This window comes from Haliotis rufescens, unplaced genomic scaffold (assembly GCF_023055435.1).
Source record: "Haliotis rufescens isolate VD_foot unplaced genomic scaffold, xgHalRufe1.0.p SCAF_99, whole genome shotgun sequence".
NCBI lineage: Eukaryota > Metazoa > Mollusca > Gastropoda > Lepetellida > Haliotidae > Haliotis > Haliotis rufescens.
The window spans coordinates 451,615-479,455 of record NW_025964393.1 but is presented as its reverse complement, the minus strand read 5'-3'; the positions used below and the strand labels follow the sequence as shown (position 1 = coordinate 479,455).

Sequence of the window (27,841 nt, the reverse complement as noted above, 5' to 3'; positions counted from 1 at the left end):
GTTGGGCTTGTCTGTAACACAGCCAAGAGGACTCAGGCATATCCGGACCTGGGCTGGACAAAGACAGAACCTTGTGGAACGCCGCAGTTAAGATCTGTTGTTTTTTTCAGATGTATCCGTTTTCACTAAAACGCATTGAGTTCTGCCAAGGTAGGAACTGAACATACCGTAATAATGGTAACCATAGAAACATATCGTAAAAATGGTAACCGCAGGGCCATTCCATTAATTCTGATCTGTTACTTCAAAGTCAGCAGTTGATCATGATCGATGTGTCGAAAGGTGCACTTAAATCAAGCAACACTGGAGTCATGTTTCCAGAATCAACTACCGTTTTTTCCCCCAGATCATTTAGAATCCTCAATAGTGCTGTATTGATGTTATGTTGGCAACCATATGCGAACTGCAACTTGTATTTGGTGTTTGGGTAGATGATCTATCAGTCGAATGTTGTTTGTTTATATGTTTGTTTAACGCCACACTCAGAAATACTCCAACTACACGACGTCCGTAAATAATCAAGTCTGGACCAGACAATCCACTGATTGACATCATCAGCATCGATCTACGTGATTGAGATACGATGACATGCATCAACCATGTCAGCGAGTCTGATTATCCAAACCCGTTGGAGGCTGCATTGGAAACAAGTTTCCTCAAAAACTACTGAAGTTACATCAATGAAATTTTGCATGCTTATAAATCTAAGACACAGTTTTCAAGACTGTGTTAACAAACAATGTGCCGTAATTTTTGTTTTCGGAGTTACCTCCCTTTCTCCATGATTTAGATGTTGTGCATCATGTTTGCCATGCCTGCTTTTAGAATATCAGATCTGAGGTAAACACCTCAAATTCTAATGTGCCCGGTGGCGGGCGTAGTGATAACACTGTTTTCTTATTACAGTATTACGCTACTTGTACAGATCATACACGCCAGATTCAGTTCGTGTTCCGAGTGAAGTACGACTGTACATATATACGTACGTTACGGGTTACAGATCAATGGTCAATGATGATACAAATTAGCAGGGCGCGGAGTCATCCTACAGATGACATCCTCAAAGTGTCAGCTTTTTGACGGGGTTATTTGCTTTGGTCATGTTGACAAACGTCCTGATCAGAAGGTCCTATCACGGGATACGGCCTGCTCAAGACATGAAGATTTTACAGGCGCTCCTTCAAATTTTGTTCATAGCTTTGAGTATTATTCAAGGGAAATAACTCGTTTCGTCGCTCACACGCGAGTTGACTCGCTAGTTCACTCCACGCTTTCCGTTCCAAAATCTTTCATCAGACACCATGGCCGGGGTATTCAGAAAGTCATTGCTGTCATCGGCGAAACTGATCGGGCGTCAACTCGTTACATCAAATGCAATATGTGCATCGAGGACGTCTATGCCTGTCACGCTGTCGTCTCCGAGCCTTAGAAATTTCAGCATGCTCAATCCCTCACGTGCTCTGGCCGGAGCTGGACTGCGGTCAAACACGTGCGGATGTTGTGGGCTGCACACGGAAGGTATGCTGTTTTACAGAAATCACGACTTACAGCTACTTTTTTCTAAAAATAATGTATTTTCTGTCACAACCTGTAAATATGTTAATTTTAAGGGGATAATTACTGAACAAATTGCAGTTTCAAAATGAGGGTCACCAAAAGACGCGCACACGCACGCTCGCACGCACACACGCACCTTGCCTTCTCTCCAATCTAGATCGACGTACCGCTTGTCTTGGGATCCAGTTTAAGAACTCTTAAATTATATCAGTGTTTGTTTGTTTGTTTGTTTGTTTGTTGTGTTGTTTAACGCCGCTCTCAGCAATATTCCAGCTATATGACTAGCTCCGGTCTATAAATAATGAGTCTGGACCAGACAATCAAGTGATTAACATCATGGGCATCGATCTACACAATTGGGATAGAATTATATCAGTGTACACATCGGGTACAGGCCCTTGTCGGGCATATTTTGATGAACATTTTTAAACTCATTAGAATCTATATTCTTTTTGCAAAATTCTGAGGTATCTTAATGTTGCATTCAGTGCAATAGTGTAAAATTAAGAAGCATAGCCTCTTCTCCTTGGTCCTGTTATCACTGATGAGAGATATAGAAGTAACCTTTACACTAAATTACAGAACCAAAACATTAAATAGTTATAACTTTATTAACATGAATTGAAATTGGAAATTTTTACAGACATTTACTGCAGGCTTGGTGCCGAATATTGGCCTCTGAGCAATTCTTGTAAATCCCTAGTTTATCTAAAGAGTCACAAATATATTATTAGTTGGTTTTCAAATTTTAATTGATTGGGGAAAGTTCAAATAAAAAAGACTTTAGCCTTTGCTTTTGTTAAAATAGTTTGCTAATCATGTTGCCATTATAATGAATATCAAGTTCACACTGGTTTGTTTGATTTTAACAATTGTGAATCCTGAATAGCGATGGAAGCTGGCAGGCATATTGAAGTTTCCAAACTGCACTTAGCGAGTAGATTAGATCCAAGTCAGATAGAAAAAGGTCTTGGATGATCTACTTGTCGCACTGATATTGGTACAGCCAGCCTTTTAGAAACTCTGCCTCTCCAGAAACTTCTAGAAAACACAAGGGCAGATAACTCCCATTCTCATTCCAAACCACTTTGGAAAGCTCCACTCGCTGCTGTTCGGCAGACCTTGATAATACATGTTTCAAGAAGTTCAGTCATTTGCTAACACTGACAGTTACTACAAATACATTTACAACAGTGTCTACCACCACTAAAATTACTTACGTAACACTTGCTTACTTCGATTTGTTTGTTGTTGACAGTTGACAAAGAATTGTCAACGTTCCTGGACAAGGAAATCAAGTTCGAAGAATCCACCAGCAAGTCAAAGGCTGGTCTCCCGAAGATCCCGGGATTCGAGGTCTCCGCTGATGAATCCCAAGTTACCCTCACCCGCAAAGGGGATGTGAGGTAAGATTACAGACTAGATCATCTATTTACAGACCGGACCGCCTCCGTGGTCTAATGGTAGAGCGTCCACCCGGAGAGCGGGATCCCCAGCCGGTCATACCAAAAGACGTTAAAAGATGGTTCTTGTTGTTATCCTGTCTGGCGCTCGGCATTAAGGGGCTAAAACAAGGACTGGTCGGCTCGGAGTCAGTATACTGTCTCTGAGTGGGGTATTCAACTTTGATGCTGATATGCAAGTTTCATATAAGATCAGCTGTTATATAAACCTTTTATTAATTTCCTGTTTTTCTGTAATAAATGTGTTTAATGCTTGTTTTCCCCCAGCTTGAAGGTGACCTTCAACATTAACGGGTCGGCAGACTCGGACCAGATGCCACAGGTCGGGGACACGCCTCCGACTGACGAAGATGTGCAGGTGAGATGCCACTTGGGATGAACATGACTTGATAGTCTACAGCAGCTGCCATATAGCTGGAATATTGCTGAGTGCAATGTTAAAAAAACAAGCAACGGTGTGACATAGTAGGACAGCAATGATACTTCGATTTACGTTATTGTAATGACTGCAATCATAAAATACTAACATACCCCTGAAAAAAGCACCAATCTAAATATTGGAAAAAATTGCCCCAATTAGCTTGATTATTTGAAAATTCTGATTTTTATACATTCCTCAATTATTTGATGAAAAACACATCACACACTACTGTGTGAGATCTTGTGAGAGTGTTTGAGGGTTGATGCCGCAATCAGTGATATTTGAGCTATGTGACGCAGTCTGTAAATACTTTAAGTTTGGGCCAGCAATCCAGTGATCGATATTATGAGCAATGATTAACGCTGTGACAAAGTTACGGAAACTAACTACCTAATACATTAAGTCACCTCTTCCGACCAGCATAGACTGCTGGGGACCACTAATATACTTGAATACCCACAGTGGTGGTGAGCATGATGTGACACATATATTCATTTGGAACCATTGACTTTACAGACCGCCTCCGTGGTCTAGTGGTAGAGTGTCCGCCCGGAAAGCGCAAGGTCCAGGGTTTGATCCCCGGCCGCGTCATACCACAAGAAGTTAAAAGATGGTACTTGTTGTTACCCTGTCTGGTGTGTAAAGGGGCTAAACAAAGACTGATCGGCTCGTAGTCAGCATTTAGGAGATATATTCATATGATGTAAATATGTAGCCTTTAGGGCCCAGTTTAGCAATGTGTTTTCAATCACATTGTTGTGCAGCCTCCCTTATGTTTTCAATGTGGTGTTCTGACTACAGATGATCTCAAAGCCTCCCTTATGTTTTCAATGTGGTGTTCTGACTACAGATGATCTCGAAGCCTCCCTTATGTTTTCAATGTGGTCTTCTCACTACAGATGATCTCGAAGCTTCCCTTATGTTTTCAATGTGGTGTTCTCACAGCAGATGATCTCGAAGCTTCCCTTATGTTTTCAATGTGATGTTCTCACAGCAGATGATCTCGAAGCTTCCCTTATGTTTTCAATGTGGTGTTCTCACTACAGATGATCTCGAAGCCTCCCATATGTTTTCAATGTGATGTTCTCGCTACTGATGATCTCAAAGCCTCCCTTATGTTTTCAATGTGGTGTTCTCACTACAGATGATCTCGAAGCCTCTCTCATGTTTTCAATGTGGTGTTCTCGCTACAGATGATCTCAAAGCCTCTCTCATGTTTTCAATGTGGTGTTCTCGCTACAGATGATCTCAAAGCCTCCCTTATGTTTTCAATGTGGTGTTCTCACTACAGATGATCTCAAAGCCTCCCTTATGTTTTCAATGTGGTGTTCTCACTACAGATGATCTCAAAGCCTCCCTTATGTTTTCAATGTGGTGTTCTCACGGCAGATGATCTCAAAGCCTCCCTTATGTTTTCAATGTGGTGTTCTCACTACAGATGATCTCTAAGCCTCCCTTTTGTATTTTCAGTGTGGTGTTCTCACTACAGATGATCTCAAAGCCTCTCTCATGTTTTCAATGTGGTGTTCTCACTACAGATGATCTCGAAGCCTGTCTTATGTTTTCAATGTGATGTTCTCACTACAGATGATATCGAAGCCTCCCTTCACTGTGGAGCTCGACAAGGGGTCCGGGGAGGTGCTGGCGTTCCAATGTGCGTTCTCCCCCTCGGAGGACATGGAGCAGGAGTCCGGGGAACAAGGAGCTGAAGCAATCGGTGAGTATTATTCACGTGTGGAAAGTTGGTTAGTCTTTCATAACTGATCATTGCTTGCGAAAAACATTGACGAAAAATCATAATTATGACTTCGCGTGTTTTTTTACATTTTTGTTTGGATGGTATTAATGTCTGACACTGCTTCCAGATACACACAGGGAAGCTTGGTAATGGGGTGGGGGGTGTTGGGGCTGTTATTTCATTCCAAAAAAATATTGTTAAAGAAAATTATTATAAAAAAATAATTATGCTTCAGACTGTTAGAAAAACTTGTCTGACACGAAACTTACATTGTTTTTTCCCCAATTGAGCCTGCCAGGGGCCTTTAGTTTATAATCCTGGATAAATCCCCCAGAAATTCACTAAGCCACCCACAGTACTGGCTAAGGTATGAATGATACTTGAGAAAACAATTACAGTTTTTGACCAAGTGCCTCTTGCCCAGTCAGGCAGTCAAACAATTTATAATTGTTCTATTCAGGGCCATGGTGTTATTTATTGAATCTTTAAAGGTTTTTTTTTTTTTTTCACAGTCCTAAAATTTTTGAGGACCTGTATCCATAAACCAAGCAATGGAGAGAGAGAGTGTTTGTTGTTTAACGCCGCACTCTGCAATATTCCAGCTAATTGACGGCGGTCTGTAAATAATCATGTCTGGACAAGACTATCCAGTGATTGACATTACTATCCACGCAATCGGGATATGATAACATGCATCAACCAAGTCAGCGAGTACTACCAAACGATCCAACTAGTCGCAAGCATAGTTGCTTTTTATGGCAAGCATGGGTTGTTGAAGACCTGTTCTACCCCGGATCTTACCAAGCAATGACAGCGCCTACCTGTTTTGTTTCAGTTGACCAGTTTGAGATCCAGGAGGTGTCCATCCATCAAGGAGACTGGAAGGAGACGGTGTACACGCTGCCTGCAGAGACCATGGATGGGGTGAGTGAGGGTAGTGGCTGCTACATGCTGGTCTCAATTGCTGAGGCCAAGAAAATAAATGTTTCCCTACAAACCACTGAGCTTTGACACAGGCCGTTCATAGGTCCATGACTTGGACTCAAGATATGTAATATGTCAATAGCAAAAGTCAATAAGTCAAATATACTGATTGGACAGCCTTGCTCACAAATCAACTAAAATAGCAGACCATAACAACAAAAGAGTGCAATACCGTTCGGGATTGGATGAATATATACAATCTGGCCAATGAACGTCACAATAAGAAAAACACTTGACTAAGTCACCATAGCTCCTGACATGATACAGATAGTATTTACAAAGACACGCGCTGCTCAGAATTTCAATTTGCGTTTTTTAAAGGCTTTGCATTGTTTTATGAAACTAATACTATAAGTAGGACTAATCCTTACTGTTTATTTTTTCATTATGAAATTGACTGCCTCCGTGGTCTAGTGGTAGAGCGTCTCCCCGGGGAGTGGATGGTCAAGGGTTCGATCCCTGGCTGCGTCATACCAAAAGACATTAAAAGATGGCACTTCTTGTTACCCTGGTGGGCTAGCACTATAAAATCGTCATTAGTACAGGCTAGCACAAGTACACATGCGCACGCACGCACGCACACACACACACACGTCTCTATATATAAGTGCAATAATAATCTTGGATGCAACATTAAACCCCATTTCACCTCACCATTAATTTATGAAAAGTGTGGTGCCGTAGAATTTCTGTCAAAAGTCCAACTGCTTAAGCAATCAATCCGTTAAATGTTATCGGTGATCGATGACCGATGGCAATCTGAAACTCTGCAAACTCCTGCCTCCAAAACCTTTTCTCGGTTTTCTCAGCTTGCACCATAATTATCCACCTTTCATGCAACTTGGCTGAAATACAAGACACGTTTTTATTTGGCCTGAAGCATATTACATGAAGGAAGCAACTGAAAATTTCTCCGAAAATTTCTCCGAGCCTATTCGGTATATTTTTTACTTATCCTGCATTAGTCCTTAATGCATTCACTGCTTACTTACGACAACTAGAAGGACAGCGCTGCGAAGGTCCTGGGTGAAGAAATAAAGTTGTTGTTCTCAAGTCCCAATCAGTGGCCTTCCGTCGCTGTCCTGTGACCTTGATGACACCTAAGGTCATCTTCACATCACTGCTTGTCGCAGCACAGCTAGGACGTGTCCCAGCGGAGCTCTCCTTTTGGATTAATTTTAGACCTTCAGTTTGTCTACAATCTTAAAAATTGATCTGCGATGGGTGATGTATTCAAGGATGTCCAAATAGGCCTATATCTGTATCAGTATCTACAGATACTGTAGTGCTTGAATTGAGATAACATATGTATCACAACACTTAATATTGAACTGCTCCAAGTTATCAACCAGTTTATATACTCACTTCCAAAAGAAAAGCGTATACCATACATGTTGGTTACTATATGAAGACTCACTTATATTCAAGAGAGAGATGTTAGATTGGTTTGATGCGCAAACGAAGTACTGGTATTTTGTGTGAACCGACGCTCATGAACACATCACATGTGACATAGATCCATGACTGGAGATGCACCATTTCCCCCGTGCAGGATTCTTAGCGTGTAAAGTTTGGAAATCACGTGCAGCATATCCTGATAAGAATAAAGTCACTCTTGTAACACTTGACTGATTGTTAGTTTTGTCAATAATTGGTACACATTGGTAATTCTCTTCTTAAGGTAGATACTTCTCTATATGTGTCTATGGTACACATTTCTTTTGGTGGTGAGTATATTAACTCAGTTGACTGGTTTGATTTAGACTCATTTCTATAGTATTACGCAATCAGATTTAGTATTTTGTTTCATGATAATTGGTGTGGTAATCAGTTTGGTAATGGTAGTTTCAGTTATTATCCAGCCAGGTTACTGTAAAACTTTATAAAGATTACTTTTTGAAACTTGATACGGCTTTGAAACATTTATTGACAGAAGGGTAGGTGTATCATGTGTCATATCGTCAGGTGTGAATTCACAGTGCATCAGTCCAGAGGTTATACTGCAGAGCTACAGATAAACTGCGTATTTGCGTAAAAAAGTGACTGAGTGAGTTTGGTTTTTATGCCGCTTTTAGCAATGTTCCAGCAATATCACAGCGGGGGACACCAGTGCCTAAATTACCCCCCACCCAACTCGCATACAGAAACACATGCATTAAATGAAAAACTCGAAAATATAATAACAGCATACCCAATGCAGCTTTTTCAGCATGCGTACAACGGAGCTAATTTCCAAAACACCATTAAGAACTAAGTAACTTACATGTAAAACATTTTATTTATTTTTTGAAATCCCAAAATGTGTACTCATTTGGGGGGAAAAAACCAATAGAGTGATGAATAGATGAGTGAAAAAATATGGGTTACCCAGTGAAAAATGTAATAACCAAATTAAAATAGAAACCTTTGAGTAAAAACTCAGTTGCTCAAAAAATGTCTGGAGCTCTGTAACTGGCATGCCTAGAGTTCATTATGATTACCTACTTACCATTCCTGCTTTAAGAAAGTGACACAACAGGTCAAAACCTGTGTCAGACAAAATTGCCTGACATTCACTAGCCTTGAGTATGATGACATTCACTAGCCTGCATTATGATTACATTCACTAGCCTGGAGTATCACATTTCTGTCGGGCTGTATGAAATTTTCCTCCACCTGTCCGTCTGTCTGGCCGATAATTTTAAGACTACTTACATATTCAATTTTATTTTAACACCTCATAGATTCTCAAGTAATTGTTTGCATTATTTCACTACATGTCTCTTATTTTTCGTGATTTTTCAATATTTATTTTGAATGTTGACAGGTAAGTTTGAAGATTGGCAGGCAACATTTATGGGTCGCCTGTCCTAACGTCTTGCAGGCTTTTTAAATCTGGTCAAAATAAACTTCTTGTTTTGATTCGAGGTAGTTTCTATAAATAGTCTTTTTTGGAGACATTGACAATCATTGTCATGTTAAAACAATGTACAAAATCCTTGCAGGTGTAAGTTTACACAACTCCATGTTGAGAGAAAATGTTCACGGTTGACATGGGAGACGGAACATGTAAATGTTTTTAAAACAAACTAATTTGTTGATAATTTTAAAGAATCTTTTTCTCAAAAACCACAAGATCCAGAGGGGGTGAAACTAAGGAAGATGTGTAGGGCCAAAATATGACATATTTAATGGGGGTATGGAATTGACACAAGTAGTTATTGTCTATTAAATTGAAATACACTTCGTACCTGGTGAGTAAAAGTGCCGTGTTGATCTTTCCAGAACCTGTACGACCTGTTGATGGACATGCTGGACGAGCGTGGCATCAACGATGAGTTCATCAACAACTTTGTTGAGTTCAGCACTGCCTACGAACACGGGAAGTACCTCGGGTTTCTCAAGAACCTGAAGTCTTTTGTTGAGAAGTAAAATCTTAATGTGAGGATGCCCCAGAGGAGCATTTATGTGTTGTACACAGACTGTGTGGAGAGACTGTACAGAGATGTGAGGCCTGTGTGACCTGTGTGAAGGTGGTACGTCCAACCTATTCCAACACAGACTACAGAGGTCGTTGTGTTCATCTTCATCAGTGTTTGTGCTAAAAACTCCACAGTGACGTCTTCACTTGCAGGAAGAATTGATATATACTACTCAAAAGAAGTTAAAGAGTATTACTATTACAGATTAACCGTAGTCATATGGAAAAAATCGGGATTTCTATAACTTTGAGTTGTATATATTACCATAGCAACACGGATATTGGGGAAATTAGTTTTGGTAGGTTTGCTGAGAAATATTATTTTTATTACGTTTTCATAGCCTAACTACCGGTATATCTTAATTTTAATAATTCCTTTGTTTTTTTTGTGAAGTTGCCCTCCATAGCTACATTGACTTGATTATTTACAGGCCACTGTCATTCAGCTGGAATATTCCTGAGTGTGGTGTTAAGCATCAAAGAAACATTGATGCAAAAAGTTTATGCGTTTCGCTAACTGAGTTTGTTATCAAGTTTATTAGATCATCAACTTTTCATTTTCCTGCTCACAAAACTATAGGTAATGTATGGATTAATTTCTCTCTGAAAATAATTTGTAACACCATTATTTAATGTCATCAACATCAATTGACTCTCGACATATTCTGTAAGCATTTTCACACTAGTTTGACTATCTCATTGTTATTGCACAGAGATCTTGTAGATTTCCTGATCATTTAGCTTCGATCTACATTTCTTGGGCCTTGTAAAGGTGTTTTGTCATCCAATACTGGATTACCTGATGAAACAATTATTGCCATGTCTTGGGGATTCTGGATTCTGGATTGAAATTGGTCCCTCATAGCCAATGCTGGTAGTAAGAGGTGACTTGATGGAGCATAATGTCAATCACTGGATTGTCTGGACCAGGCCCAGGCAACTGTCATATAGCTAGACTATTGCCAAGTGCCGCTTGCACAAGATTCTAAACAAACTTTCGTATTCTGATTCAGAGCCAATAGATCACATGTATGACATTTTATTTCACGTTCCTTCATAAATCATTAATCAAAAATCACGTATTTGAACATGTGGAGAGGATTATGTAATAACTGGCCCCATCATTTGAATAGTTTACCCTGAGTGTGTGTGTGTGTGTAGACAGTGCTTGAGAGTTTCCTACCTAAAGCTGACATGTTGACTTTCTCATGAGATATTTCTACCAATATGTGGTAGAAGGTAAATGCCTTGAAAGGAGGTGGCGAATCATCTTCCCGAGTTAAGGGAGTTAACTGAGTAAAAAAGTCCAGTTTCTACCCTTGCCGAACTAGGCTGAATTTATGGTGTCATTATTTGGCTGGACTAACGAGTCTATATATAGTCTAATCAAAATCACGGAATGAAATATAAATTCGGTTCATGAACAACATAGCGACTGCAATGTCAATTGCAAATCCTGTCAAAATAGTGTCGACAGATGTTTTCCAAATCTTTTCATGTCTCTAATCAAGGTGCTCACGTGATTTGATGTAAGACCAATTATATTACAAAAAAGACCTTGCTTATAGATGAGATTGTTTTGACTGGGTGCCGCCATTTTATTTGAATCAAATGCAAGTGATATGAGAGGGGGGATCTGATTGGTCAATAGGAGGGACATAACCGGTAAGTCCACTGTTGGCGCTATGATCCAGCCCAGAAATTCCAGCCTAGTTCAGCAAGGGGGGAAATGGACTTTTACAGTCGGTTAACTCCCTTGCCTCGGGAAGATGGCGGCAAATGGATGCAGGGAATTTGTCAGGATGAATGATGATAAAATGCACCAGATGATCAAGGTTGCTTTAAAAAAATATTAGTCGTTGTTTTGTTTTTCAAATGAGAAACAGTCAGCTAAGTTTACACACTGATATTCCGGTTGAGAGAGAAGTGTCCACCTTTGATCCTTGTATCAAGTCATTGGAGGATTTATTCTACTGCCCAGGTTGTCACTCAGGAAGCTTGTTTGATCTGATAATGAGTGACCTTGAGATGGAGACCGGTACCCTCCCTGAGTGAATGTAGGTGAGAGACAATTTAGATGAATATATAGCAGGTATGCATGTGTGTGATCAATTAGCCAGATATATACAAATAAAAAGGTGAAATACTAACTAGCTGTTGTTTTCTTGTGCTGTGCCGAGTCTTGTCCTGTCAAACATTTGGCAGTCTGTAAGTTGAAATCGGATGAAATCGCACTCTACCCTTGCAGATGGGTTTCAGCAGAGCTGAAACTGTCTAAGACCTGCATTACTTCAGGTTGCTGTCCTACATTAAAACAAGCTGACACACTGTGATATTAATGACATGTTTAAATCTGTCTCATACCAATGCATTCACACACAGCCAACCCCAACCCACTAGGCATCTGCATACCGCTTATTTTGTTTTGTCCAGGTAACCAATTTTCATCCGCTTATCCAGTTATAGAATTCAGCCGGTACAAGTGTATGTGATTGGGGTTTTCACATAGTATGAGGGGGCACGGGTGGCCCAGTCGTCTAAGGCGCCGCAATTCGCTGTGCAGAGTTGCGTCCCTTGGGCACGCGAGAAACCCATGAGTGTGGGTTCAAATCCCGGTTCGCCCCGATTATGTTTCTTGGTTTGTCAGCACCATGCCCGTGTTCGTGGGTTTCACCGAAGTGATAAACGTCTGAGACCTGCATCACTTCGGGCTTTCCTCCCACATCAAGCTGACACACCAAGCTGACACACCGCGATATAACTGGAATACTGTTAAAAGCGGCGTTAAACCCAACTCACTCACTCACATAGTATGAATGACCATGCATGCTTTTAAACCTTAGGGCTAAATTTTTGGTTGATTTGTCACTCTGTGCAAGAAATATAGACGTGTAGGCCAACTCACCAAGTTCGTTCGAGGACGAATTCAACAATGCCCACTGTAAATACCCCTATAAAACGTGCACTCATTCCATGCCAATACATTCAGCTACTCAATGAGACGCAGATATAGAAAAAATCGGAGCCGTACTTTGGGAGCTTGCGTCTTCAGAAGCGCGTAATATTGTGATTTTCGATTCCGAGCCAAAATCCCTGCTCAGAATTCGTACTGCTGACTTACCGAACGCTGCACTGAACAAGGGTTGGAATCCAGCGTTACAAAAGGGGCCTGGCACCCTCCTCACTTGTTCAGTGCAAAGTGACCCTGTTCAGTGCAAAGTGACCCTGTTTTGGGAAAGTCGACAAATATGAAAGGGTCATTACTCCATATGCATAGGGTGACACGGGTGGCCCAGTCGTCTGATGCGCTGCTCAGAGTTGTGTCCCTTGGGCACGCCGGAATCCGGTGATTGTGGGTTCAAATCCCGGTTCTCCCTGATTGTTTCTCGATGTATCAGCACCTTACACTTGCTCATGGGTGTCTCAAAGTGATAAATGTATCTAGGACCTGCATCACTTCGGATTTTCCTCTCACATGAAGCAGACAGGCTGTGATATAACTGGAATACTGTTGAAAAGGGTGGTCAGGCTCGCAGACTTGGTTGATGCATGTCATCGATCCCAATTGCGGGGATCGATGCTCATGATATCAATCACTGGATTGTCTGGTCCATTCTCGATTATTTACAGACCGCCGTCATATAGATGGAATATTGCTGAGTGCGGCGTTAAACAATAAACCAACCAACCAACTGTTGAAAAAATTGGTTAAAACCAACTCACTTATTCACCAACCAAGACATTTGTCAATCTGGAATGTTTCAGGTTTGGAAGATTAACTTATTATAAAGAGTCTTGACTGTTCAGAGCAAATTAACATTTTATGCTTTAAAACACTTTCTGGAAAGAATTGAGTAGTGGGATTGTTAAGGACTTCTTGTTAGTAGGTGTTATACAGTTTTGGGATATCTTTATTCTAAATAACTATAGACAACTAAATATTCCACGTCATTCTATAATGTAAACGTACATATTCCTCTAATTTGTTAGGGGCGGTCGGGTAGCCTAGTGGTTAAAGCGTCACCCCGTGATATTGCTGGAATATTGCAAAAAGCGGCGTAAAACCATACTCACTCACTCTCTAATCTGTTAACTAGAGGCCATTTTAAACTAACAGAATAAATATTAACAAAGTCATTTGCTATTCATAAAAGAACGTTGGTGGAATTTGAAACCTCGTAGGGATGATCAAATTAATGTAATACATGACATGACAGGACAGGACATGAAGGTAATTGTATTTATTTATTTAATAATATGAAAGAATGTCAGGTGTTGTTTCACTATATGAGAAATGTTACGTCTAATGGCAGCTCCAGCACTGCCAAGAGATTTTATTTGAGGCATTGTTATTACCACTATACTTATGTTGAATAGAATTAAAGAAGCATTATCATTGTAGTGAGTAGGTGATTTTAGCAACGCTCCATCAACATCACGGCGGGGGACACCCAATATGGGCTTCACACATTGTTCCCATGTAGGCAATCGAACCCAGGCGTTCGGCGTGACGAGCGAACTCTTTAACCACTAGGCTATCCCCACTGCCCTCATTTCAATTGGACCCGTGAAGATTCCGGGGTAGAATAGGTCTTCAGCAACCCACGCTTGCCGTAAAAGGCGACTATGCTTGTCGTAAGAGGCGACTAAAGGGATCGGGTGGTCAGGCTCGCTGACTTGGTTGATGCATGTCATCGATCCCAATTGTGTAGATCGATGCTCATGATCATTGGATTGTCTGGTCCAGACTCGATTATTTACAGACCGCCGTCATATAGCTGGAATATTTCTGAGTGCGGCGTTAAACAAAAAAACAACCAACCAATCATTTCAATTGGACCTCAAATTTGAGTTCATCCTGGCAGGCATGCGCAGTACCGTTTTCTTGTATTCATTAATGGAACAGCGTGTGATTTACTTTAAGACAGATTACATTACTTGGTTCAACGTTATGTGGCCACGACACAACATGAAACACTTGTTAACGACAGACAATCTATAAGAGAGAGCCTCGGGGTTTTACTGTGATTTATTTCATAACAAATATACAGAAAGAAGCTTTGCTGGAGAAACCCACTGTACGCTGTCTCGCCTCCCCCGTTGAACTTACGTCATGGTGGAGAGAGATCTGCCATTGTGCTCGTGTTGTGATCGGATAAAGATTAAGCTAATACCCTTGCTAGCCCCCTTCCGATTGCTCTACACATAGCATTAAGGGTCGTGTGATTGTATGGCGCATTCATATGGCACACTCGCATTGACTTCGGAATGTTTATAACTTTTGGAAATTTGATAATTTGCAGGCCGCCATATAGCTGGAATGTTGCTGAGTGCGGAGTAAACAACAAACAAACAAGCAAACAAAACATCTTTGGGAACGCTGTAAGAAGTTAACAAACGGACGTCGTTAAGATTTTTGTGTATGTGTGGTGGCGGAGGGGGTTCGGTGTTTTCTGTACTGTTGTTTCTATGACAATTATGTTATTGGTTCTGCACCGAACGCTAATTCTCGACGCCTCGCAAGCACTGTGACGTCACGTGCATTGTCCCTTTATGACGTCATTCGCATTGATCGTCAACGCACCTTGACAACGGGAACAATAGGAGCGTCGCTTAGAAACTTCATGACGTCATGACGTGTTACCAACGGAAATATGCTGGCAACTTTCAGGCAGATATGTGAGGAACAACTTCTACACGATCTCGCCGTCATTTCCGCCGCGTACTCCAGCATGTGCCAAAACACGGTGACGGTGAGTTTTGAAACGGATTATGTTCTGGGAAACAGCGCCCGTGTTGCAATGGTCGGCTCGCTACCAGTGCTAGGGTCGTGGAATCCCAAGGAATGCGTGATGGCGACAGTCCACCCCGGGTCCAATCACTGGCGCCTGACCGTAACCCTCCCTCGCAAGACGACCTTCACCTGGAAATGGATCGTGGTTTCGCCCGACAAGTCCAAGGTGTGGCGGTGGGAGGAACAAGAAGATCGGGAATCAAGGTCCGGGATTTTCAACGGTCGCTGGACAGCGCCATGGAACGGAATTGCTGTTTTTACACCAGAGAAAAACAGTGAAGAATTTGGTAGGTTTATCACCGCATGCACGATATCATACACCACTTTTTTCTAGGATTGAATATTGCTTTTTTCTAGGATTGAATGTTGCTTTTTTCTAGGATTGAATGATGCTTTTTTCTAGGATTGAATGTTGCTTTTTTCTGGGATTGAATGTTGCTTTTCCGTTCTTGACGTAGTCTATGTGACAGGAAAGTTTTTAATTAAAAACAATGATTAAGCAATAATAGGTGAGGTCCCATAATTTATTTCAGCCTTTTTAATTATTTCGTACACGTGAAGGGGATATTTTCAGCCGCCATTTTTAGCTGTCTCGCTAAAATAACAGGGGGGCTTGCCTCCCATACAAGTCATTGTAATGAAATCTTTTGCAGGTAAATATCTTTTTCACCAATGTTAATAAGAAATGCTACATGTGTGTTTGAAACGCGTGGCCCCGATGTATGTAACTGATCATGACGTTTTCACACGCCATTATGGAACTATTTTCGAGAATTTTTCGATGGTATTGACTTGACTTGCCCCCCCCCCCCCCCCCCCCCCCCCCCCCCAGCTATATGTCGGCGGTCTGTAAATAACCGAGTCTGGACCAGACAATCCAGTAATTGACATCATGAGCAACGATCAACGCAATTGGGATTCAATGACATGCATCAACCAAGTCAGCGAGCCTGACCACCCGGTCCCGTTAGTCGCCTCTTACAACAAGCACAGTCGCCTTTTATGGCAAGTATGAGTTGCTGAAGACCTACTCTACCCCGGATCTTCACGGATATCGCTATATAAAGGTGTATATACTGTACTGCACGTAAACAACATCAAGCACTTGTGGGGGCGGTGGGGTAGTCCGGTGGTTAAAGTGGTCGCTGGTAACGCCGAGGCTACGACAAGCATAGTCGCAATATTTGTGTTAATATGTTGAATTGTCGCTATTTAAGCCTTAAATAATCTTGCACGCGACGTTAAATCTCATTTCATCTAACATCATTATTATTATTTGTGTTAATATGTTTAATTATAATATTCTTTATACAGAAAGCGCCCTTGAGGGTGAGATGCCACTCCACATCATCCGACCACCCCACTCGGTCAATGAGAGTTTGAAGCGGTCCTTCTGCATCATTCTCTGACGACGACTACAACAAGATGTAAAACAGCTGCCGCAACAAAATATCCACCCCGTGCAAGGAAATCACATTGTTTATATTCATATTGCCACAATATCTAGGTATTGCGGGGAACTTTACAAAATTATATATAACCTCTGCATCCTTAGAACATATACCATCAACGCGAATCTTTCACAGTTCATGTCATGATCTAGTGAAACAAAACCTGATCTATTCATCACTGATGTCTATATTTACACATTTACAAACAAATGTATTATTACAGTTTATTCAATATGTATATATTTATGAATTTTATTTACATAAATCACTACTCTTCCATATTTGTACCATATAGATATCCTTGAACATGTATAGTTTCGAAGACTCTACTTTATTAAATGGTATGATTTCGCGCCTAGGCATGGTGAGTGGCCGACACCATAAGATAAAACATGATTCGGAGGGAGGAGATTGGGGAGGAGGGGCTGGGATTTTATCGAACAAAATAGATGTCCATCTAAATATTTTAAATCAGTAATTATATTCTAGACTTGACAAAACAAAGAAATTGTCAAAAAAATACATAGTTGCAAAAAGTTTTTAATAGGCTCATTGTTTTAATAAAAAGCATCTGGTTTTGCAGATGTTGCTGAAAAAAAAATATCTCCATACAAAACTCCCAGACTTCCAGGAAATCAAATGGGTGGTCCCTAGTCCAGAAGGACAATATATATAAATCTTTATCGTGAATCTCTCAATGAAGAATAGATACGTCACGTTTATTTAAATTGTGTGTTCATATCTTTTCTAATTTTATATGTCAACAATGTAATTATCACGTGAAATGTCTGTTTTGTCATGGTGAATAAACTTTTTATATACGTGTACATTCACTGTCAAATAGTACCTTGAATTATGCTCACTTCGACGTCAAATATGTTTTGTTGTTTACGATATGGAATGTAAACGATCAGAAATTACGTCTCAGAAAACACACCGCAATTGCTTGAGTGAGTTTCACGGCTCTTTTAGTAATCTTTCAGCAACATTATGACGGGGAACACCAGCAATGGGCTTCCCATGTAGGGAATCGAACCCGAGCCTCGGCGTTACTAGCGACCACGTTAACCACCGGACTACCCCCCCGCCCCCACAAGTGCTTGATGTTGTTCACCTGCAGTACAGTATATACACCTTTATATAGCGACACCAGTGAAGATCCGGTTTAGATTAGGTCTTTGGCAACCCATACTTGCCATAAAAGGCGACTATGCTTGTTGTAAGAGGCGACTAACGGGACCGGGTGGTCAGGGTCGCTGACTTGGTTGATGCATGTCATTGTATCCTAATTGCGTGGATCGATGCTCATGATGTCGATCACTGGATTGTCTGGTCAACCTCATATTTACACACCGCCGTCATATAGCTGGAATGTTGCTGAGTGCCAATCCGATAAAATATCACGTACCGAAAAATATTCAAATGAGATCTTTTCTTGTTTGTTTATATTGTCTTTTTACGCCTCACTCTGCAATATTCCAGCTACATGACGGCGGTCTGTAAATAACCGGGCCTGGACTAGACAATACAGTGATTGACATCATCAGCATCGATCCACGCAATCGGGATACGATGACATGCATCGACCAAGTCAGCGAGCCTGACAACTCAAATGAGGTCAATTGGGAGGAACTACTTTTACAAAGCTACATACACAGATTCGATGTCTGACACACTCTGTCGCAGTGGTGACTCAGCATAACACCACTGCCACAGGCTAATTTGCATATCACGTGACCGGACTTTTCTCTTGTTTGTAAACAAACGCGATTTTTCAGAAATCAGTATAGAACGGACTAATGCAAGTATTTCGTATATGCTTTACATATTGTTTTGCATAATTATATAGATATGCCACCACAACTGCGACAGTGAGTTGCATGACAAAAATATAGAATACTAAACAAGCTCCCGTGTAATACCAATTTTATGAAACGAGTGAATAGTTCTGGTATCTGACGAGCGAAAGCGAGTCAGATACCATAACTATTCACGAGTTTCATAAAATTGGTTTTACACGGGAGCGAGTTTAGTATTTTATTTATTACTGGCCATTTATAACGTTTTTAGAATTATACTGTTGAGTGTGAATAGGCTGACACCTACACGACCCACGGCATAATCCAACTGAGTTTAACCACGGACTTGTATATAGGTCCATGGTTTAACACAGTAATACTTCAGTAATACTTCAAATAGGTCAAAAGTTGAAACGTATGAATTTAATACCATCCAACGGTCCACCTTTAGAATTCAGGCGTCCGTTCCACAAAATTATCGTAGCGTTAAGGTTATCGCAACTCATATACTTTAACTTTGACCAACGACTGTCGTCGCGCTACCGTACGATCGCCTTGTGGAACGGGGCCTTGCACCTCAAAGTTTACAATCACGTCACAATACCCGATGACGTAATTTGTGGAATTTTGTTGCAAGATCCTTCGGCGAAACAATGCCCTGTGACGTCAACCTAGCAACAAGGTTGCTGGGGTCATCCAGTGTGCATAAGCTCCTCTCAGTGATCTATCATCTCCACAAGCAATGTCGTTGAATAAGCCCAGGGATGTTGAGAGCTTTCAATTTCGTGAAACGAGAGTACAAAAGCACGCGTTTTGGTATTACACAATGTGTAATACAGCTGTATGTTTATTAAACGGGTGATCTCTTCACGGGCAAGTAATAATATATATTTATGTATCAAAGTGACCGTATCGCTAGCTCTCGTAGGGCTTCGATGACAGCACGTGGAGCCGTACAACCAATGTAAACAAACGATAACTACGCAAAAGCAAGTAGATTTTCACGTTTTAGGATACTTTCTTTATGAACCGTAACCATTCTTTGACATGTGTTTATCACAATGTGAAAGCTTGCCAAAAGTGAAACGGATGAACAGCATATGCAATATCTTGAATGGACTGTGAAAGATGTGACGAATCGTCCCATAGCGCTGGCCTGTGGCAGATGTACTATGCTGACTGGCTGCCGGCCGCAAGGAACTCTGGGTAGGAGATTCGATGTCTGAGTGCCTGATACCCTATTGCCCGGCTGATGGGGGTTTCCCTATGGGATCACGCGCCTACCCAGAGTTCCATACGACCAGCATAGTACCTCTGCCACAGGCCAGCGCCACGTGACAATTCGTCACATCTTAAACAGCCCATTCAAGATATATTGCTTATGTTTTCATCTGTTTCATTTTTGCCAAGTCTACATATCTAGATAAACATATGTCATAGAATGACTAACTTTCATTGAGAAAATATCCTAAATCGTGAAAAACTATTTCCATTAGCGTAGTTATCCTATGTTTACATTGGTTGTACGGCTCTACGTGCTGTCATCGAAGCCCTACGGTGAGCTAGTGATACGGCCTCTTTGATGTGTAAATATGTATTGTCATGCAACTCACAGTCGCAGTTGTAGTAGCATATTCATATGATTATGCAAAACAATATGCAAAGCACCACCAAATACTTGCATTAGTCCGTTCTATTCTGATTTCTGAAAAAGTGCGTTTGTTTATAAACAAGAGAAAGGTCCGGTCACGTGATATGCAAATTAGCCTGTGGCAGTGGTGTTGTCACTGCGCCGTAGTGTGCTTTGTAATATGGCTTCATAACACAAACATGGCTGCCATCATTTGGCACTATAATATAAATAGGACGATTTACTTTTTGTATTCATACACGTTTCTAATGGAGTGAAAATACGTCTGATACATCGAGCATTTTAAGATTACATGATAATCTGTTTTTTCGGAACCAAATCTCATATATGTTTGCCCATACTGGACCGTGAATTTGTTTTAACGCCGCTTTTAACAGTATTTAAAGGGGAAGTGTACACGCAAAAATCACTTTCTTTCTTTTTCTAAACAAACGCAATTTTAGAATTAGTTAGTATCTGTGTTTGAAAATATACACTCATATTTTTCACAGTGAAAGTAGGAAGCTCACAATTGTGTGAAAATGATATGCCGTTATGAGGCCTTCGTTTTTCGAGCTAAACAGGCCTGAGTTGTCCCCCTTAGATTATGACGTAATTGGTGCCAATTCAACTGGGTCCCTGTCTATTCTCAACGCAAAAGATATCAAGTACCAGTTTTCGGTAAAACAACATGGCCTACGACACACTCCGGCGCAGTGGTGACTCAGCATAACACTATGCTGGCTGGCATCTGAGACGCTAGAATCACACACCTATACCTACACCACGTGAAGCGGCTCTAACAAAGCATGATGACGTCATAATGTTTATCAATTGGCACCAATGACGTCATATTGCAAGGGGCATAAGCCATGGTGTTTTTGTTAAGGAAATAGAACACTTGGTAAATGTGAAAAAATATAAATCGTTTTAATGCAAAACATATGTTAATTATTTGTGATATTTTTATATTTTTGTCTATGACACTTCTAGGTTAACACTTTTATTGTGGAAAAAGTACAAGAAAATTAGGTTCATTTCCGTGTGATCATGGGGTGTGGTTAGATGTGGGAGAAAATCCCGAAGCGATGCAAGAATTATTCGTTCACTATTTTATTGAAACCCACAAACACAGGTATGGTGCTGACAAAAATAGAATCATAATCTGGCCGTACGAGATCCAAACCCACGATTGTAGAATCCTGGCACACCCAAGGGACGCAACTCTGCACAGTGAATTGCGACGCCGTGGATGACTGGGCCACCCAAACCGCCTCTGGACACAGGCTCATCATTTCCATTTATTTCAAACACGCGTGAAAGATGCTGCAACTGTCTCCGATTTCTCCATAGTGGTCCAGGGGCCACTTGCACAAAGCGATCTTAGTGCTACTTGATCGGCACATTAACACCGATACTCTAACACAGACATACAATAATCACAGAGCTAGGATCGCAACCCCGTTAAACATTAAACACGATAAAACAGGGGAATGGAGAATGATTTTGGATAACCTCTAATAAGATAAAATTTCTGTTGTTTGTTTTTAAAAAAAAATATATATATATATATATCACATGAAAGATGATTCTGGTTTTTCATATCATCACAGCTTTTCCAAGCTTAGAGGAATTATACGGATTATCTGCCCAGAGTGAATGTATTACTTAAGCCCCGAGCCATTGGCGAGGGATTAACGCAGCATTCATTTGTGAGGGACTTATAATCCGTAATTCCGAATTTCGAGAAGATTATTGAAATAAAATTAATCATTAACATTTTAAGAAGGACAATGAAGAAAGTGTACCATAAGGGAACTTCACTGAAGTTATATTGTTCAGATGACGTAATGTTATCGATCATTTTTTAAGGCTTCATGCCACATTTTGTAAACAATAAATTAATGTGACGTCATATCGATTAAACTCTGCAATCACAATGTAGTATCGCGGAAACGCAAATTTGCAAATAGAGGAAAATTATCACAGCCGAGCTTATTCCCTTATTGGTAATATGATAGCTGTACCTCCCATTAAGCCCAATATTGAACTCTATATGTATATAAAACTTGGATTCTGAGGGAAATTCTCTGTATAATATTCAGAAGATAAATACTATGTGTGTGTCTATTTCCGGGATTTTATCGAGTATTTGCATCTTGGAAATTCATCTCGAGACCCGAAAGCGTTAGCTTGAGGGGCTCGAATGAAAATTTCCAAGATGCAAATACTCGATAAAATCCCGGAAATAGACACACACATAGTATTTATCGATATTGTAAACCTATTGTTTTATTTAGAAAAAAACATGCGCACTCTTTAACACCTCGTACTTACTCGGTTGTGAGGCGTCAACATCGAACGTTCTGTCACTGCTATGGTGATTGTGATTTTGGTAATAACGTACACCGGTAATGAGACGCAAATACCATCACGTATATTTCAGCTGCGATACCTACATCCTTGAATTCCTCATACATTTTAGAATCAAATGCCAAATGGTCTTTGTCACCAATACAAATTGTCTAGATGTAATGAAGCAAAATAAATACGGTGTGAAAACGAACGCTGAAAAAACTGCACTTGTTGGAAATGTAAACAAAGCCATTCGTCTATTCGTTGAGTACATTGGCTCGAGATCTGCATTTTCAGAATATACACGGGAAGAGAATCGTAGGAAGAATTAGGGAATTAAACATATATACATTGCAATGATTTGATATTTTCAACAGAACTTGTCGAAGTTCCCGTCCTGTGTGAAGCCATGACTGACGCAAAATCACAACGACAACGGTATTTATCAGAATTTCTGACTATTTTCGTTGGTTTCAATGAATAATACAGCAACAAAAAACAGTACACAGATTGTCAGAATGTTTCTGATTACTTACATGTCACATTTATGTATATACGAACCCTGAATGAACGAAAGTCCCCTCGTAAAATCCCGCGCACTGTTGACAGTCAACACGCCATTTCGTAAAATTCGGTCACCGGTAGTGATGTCAAACTTCAACATATTTGTTGTACATATTTGGTAATTTCTCTGAGGTGAAGGTCCTTGAATGAAAGTACAAACGATCATTGTTAACTGCTCTTTACTGTTTCATGATGTAGATCTTGCATATCTTTTGTAAAAAATTTCACACAATTAATTTCACTTTGGATATTAATCAATGTTCAATATAATATCATACGTAGATATAGGCCACAACATTATATGAACGTTTGATAATCTCCTGTTTGTTTGAACAATGTTCACATATGAAGTTGATAAGTTTATAGTGTCGTATACGATATTTCTTTAATTTGAACAAGTGTACATGTGACAGGTACATTTACTTTTCATCTTGTATGTATTTCTAGGGAGTGTTATAGTCAATATTATAAGTTCATATAAATAGTGCCCATGAATAGCCGTTTCATTTTATTTTATAACTAAAACTGACGATATAACTTAACCAAAATCGATATTATTTTTCGTTAAATTATATGCACACATTTCTTGAAGAATTGGCTTGGTCTTGGATTTTTATTTATGCCGTTTGATATACAGAACAGTGATATCTCAGGATTCGCCAGGAGCGCGTTAGTCGCTATGGTGATTGTGATTTTGGTAATTATTTCAATAATCCCAATAATTCCCATGAATAGAGAAAATCAAAACATTTGTTATGAATTTTGTATTTCAATTTGCATCCATTGTTAATTAGTATGCAAAAAATGCTGAGTAATTATGTATTCCTACACAGTGATTCGGTCGCTTGCTTCAGGGAATTCAAATCATATTTTCACCCTCTGACATTTGGTCATGTTACCCAAATTAGCCAATCACAACACAGAACACACTTTCTACAGGTTTACAATCATTCACACAAGACGTACAGTATACGACCTTTGAAATTAATATATTTGCAAATATTTCCCACAATGAGATGGAAAAGTTGATAGCACAGATATATACGTAATTACATTGATGTTTGACAGTGCACCGTGAGCGCAACTCTCGCACATCGTTCATTTTTTATAACTTACAAAAAATATGTACGACTGAAGATTACCTCAGTATCTGGTGGTAAATTGCAGACATAATTATGCAATAAATAGGGCTTTCTCAAATACTTCGATGACAGTGCAATGACGAGTGATTATGCAAGACAGAATGTCTCTTGTGTGGCTGCAGAGAATTATGACCAACGTGTCATCAGCATTACAGGGCAACAAATTATCGGGTAACTGGCTCCCATTTCTGGCAGATCTCGACCTACCACTGATAGAGACGATCGCATGTATGTTACTGGACATCTTCCCTAGGCAAGGGCGTTAACTGACTATAAAAGTCCAGTTTCCACCTTTGCCTAACTAGGCTGGAATTCCGGAGTTCTATTTTGGCGGGAAAAAACTAGTCTATGCATAGACCAATCAGATCGCGTAACGAAATCGACAGCCGGTTCGTAAAAAAAAGTGCATATTTCGGTCGATTGCAGGGTTTGCTAAGCATGTGTACCGCCAACTCGGCTTGAACAGATATTTTTCAAATCTTTTCATGTTTTTAATTAAGGTGCTCACATGATTTGATGCACTTTGCGAAGTAAGACCCGTTTTATGACAATATAGATCTCGATTTTCGACCAGATCGTCTTGTCTGGGCGCCGCCATTTTTCTTGAAGCAAATTCAGAGATAGAATCTGATTGGTGAATAGGAGAGACATAGAAGGGACATAACTCGGTGGCGCTACTGGTGGCGCTACGATCGAGGCTCGAAATTCCTGCCAAATTCGGCAAGGATGGAAATTATATTTTTATAGTCAGTTAACGCCCTTTCCTCGGGAAGAGGGAAAAGGGACCAACTACATGTGCGTAAACAATCCCTGGGAACTTTTGCCGCGAAGTGTAATAACTCTAGCTCCTGTTCTTGGAGAAGGGTGAAAGGATGGAGAAGGAGTGAGTGAGTGAGTGAGTTGGGTTTAACGCCGCTTTTAACATTATTCCAGTTATATCACGGCGAGTTAACTTAATGTGGGAGGAAAGCCCGAAGTGATGCAGGTTTACCACTTTGGTGAAACCCACGAGCAAGGGTATGGTGCTGACAAACCTAGAAACATAATCGGGGCGAACCGGGATTCGAACCCACAATCATAGGTTTCTGGCGTGCCCAAGGGACGCAACTTGCACAGCGAATCGCGGCGCCTTAGACGACTTGGCCACCCGTGCCGCCGGAGAAGGATGAGAAGGATGTGACACGCGGAATTACGTTAACATTGTCCCACTTCAACGTATTAAAAGACCAACTGCAGACTGCTACTGGTACATATGTCTCCAATCTGATGTCAATGTGGGCCCCCGTGGACAGAGCGGCCTTAGCGCCAAGACCATGAGTATTGGAGGCATTGCATCTGAGATATCTTTGTGCAAGTGAACCCATACGCTGACGCCAAACAATTTGACTTCCCCCTTATTCAACGTTAAAGAACAGGTCGGCGTGACTGGCTAACACATCACATCCTTCACTCATCACATCCTTCACTCATCATATCCTTCCCATATCACTTCTTTCACACGTCACATCCTTCAAAAGTCACATCCTTCACTCATCAAATCCCTCACACGTCACATCACATCCTTCACACATCACATCTTCCACACGTCACGACCTTCACGCGTCACATCCTTCACACGTCACCTCCTTCACACGTCACATCCTTCACTCATCAAATCATTCACACGTCACATCCTTCACACATCACATCCTTCACTCATCAAAACCTTCACTCATCAAATCCTTCAAACGTCACATCCTTCACTCATCACATCCTTCACTCATCAAATCCTTCACACGTCACATCCTTCACACGTCACCTCCTTCACACGTCACCTCCTTCACACATCACTTCCTTCACACGTCACCTCCTTCACTCATCACTTCCTTCACATGTCACATCCTTCACACGTCACATCCTTCACTCATCAAATCCTTCACACGTCACATCCTTCACACGTCACACCCTTCACTCATCACACCCTTCACACATCACATCCTTCACACGTCACATCCTTCACACGTCACCTCCTTCACACGTCACCTCCTTCACACATCACTTCCTTCACACGTCACCTCCTTCACTCATCAAATCCTTCACACGTCACATCCTTCACACGTCACACCCTTCATTCATCACAACCTTCACACATCACATCCTTCACACGTCACACCCTTCACACGTCACATCCTTTACTTATCACATCCTTCACACGTCACACCCTTCTCTCATCACATCCTTCACACGTCACACCTTTCACGCGTCATATCCTTCACTCATGACATCCTTCACACACCAGATCCTTCACTCGTCACATCCTTCACTCATCAAATCCTTCACACGTCACATCCTTCACACGTCACACCCTTCACACATCACATCCTTCACACATCACATCCTTCACTCATCACATCTTTCACACATCACTTCCTTCACACGTCACGACCTTCACTCATCACACCCTTCACTCATCATATCCTTCACACGTCACACCTTTCACGCGTCATATCCTTCACTCATCACATCCTTCACACACCACATCCTTCACACGTCACATCCTTCACTCATCACATCCTTCATACGTCACATCCTTCACTCATCACACCCTTCACTCATCACATCCTTCACACGTCACACCTTTCACGCGTCATATCCTTCACTCATCACATCCTTCACACACCACATCCTTCACACGTCACATCCTTCACACATCACACCCTTCTCTCATCACATCCTTCACACGTCACACCTTTCACGCGTCATATCCTTCACTCATCACATCCTTCACACACCACATCCTTCACACGTCACATCTTTCACTCATCAAATCCTTTTACACGTCACATCCTTCACACGTCGCACCCTTCACACATCACATCCTTCACACACCACATCCTTCACTCATCACATCTTTCACACATCACTTCCTTCACACGTCACGACCTTCACTCATCACACCCTTCACTCATCATATCCTTCACACGTCACACCTTTCACGCGTCATATCCTTCACTCATCACATCCTTCACACACCACATCCTTCACACGTCACATCCTTCACTCATCAAATCCTTCATACGTCACATCCTTCACTCATCACACCCTTCACTCATCACATCCTTCACACGTCACACCTTTCACGCGTCATATCCTTCACTCATCACATCCTTCACACACCACATCCTTCACACGTCACATCCTTCACACATCACACCCTTCTCTCATCACATCCTTCACACGTCACACCTTTCACGCGTCATATCCTTCACTCATCACATCCTTCACACACCACATCCTTCACACGTCACATCTTTCACTCATCAAATCCTTTACACGTCACATCCTTCACACGTCGCACCCTTCACACATCACATCCTTCACACACCACATCCTTCACTCATCACATCTTTCACACATCACTTCCTTCACACGTCACGACCTTCACTCATCACACCCTTCACTCATCATATCCTTCACACGTCACACCTTTCACGCGTCATATCC

At 41.0% G+C, this 27,841-nt stretch overlaps 2 protein-coding genes across 2 annotated transcripts; both read left to right on the top strand.

The window, feature by feature from the left end:
* Positions 1-1,144: 1,144 nt before the first annotated feature.
* LOC124120283 (complement component 1 Q subcomponent-binding protein, mitochondrial-like) lies at positions 1,145-11,773 on the top strand. The gene is made up of 6 exons (XM_046483076.2): positions 1,145-1,518; positions 2,816-2,963; positions 3,288-3,378; positions 5,029-5,158; positions 6,015-6,103; positions 9,428-11,773. The coding sequence occupies exons 1-6, from the start codon at positions 1,302-1,304 to the stop codon at positions 9,572-9,574; spliced, it is 822 nt and encodes a 273-aa protein (XP_046339032.1). The 5' UTR covers positions 1,145-1,301; the 3' UTR covers positions 9,575-11,773.
* Positions 11,774-15,193: 3,420 nt separating this feature from the next.
* On the top strand, positions 15,194-17,695 carry LOC124120292. Its single transcript, XM_046483086.2, has 2 exons — positions 15,194-15,704; positions 16,732-17,695. The coding sequence occupies exons 1-2, from the start codon at positions 15,278-15,280 to the stop codon at positions 16,824-16,826; spliced, it is 522 nt and encodes a 173-aa protein (XP_046339042.1). The 5' UTR covers positions 15,194-15,277; the 3' UTR covers positions 16,827-17,695.
* Positions 17,696-27,841: the final 10,146 nt, after the last annotated feature.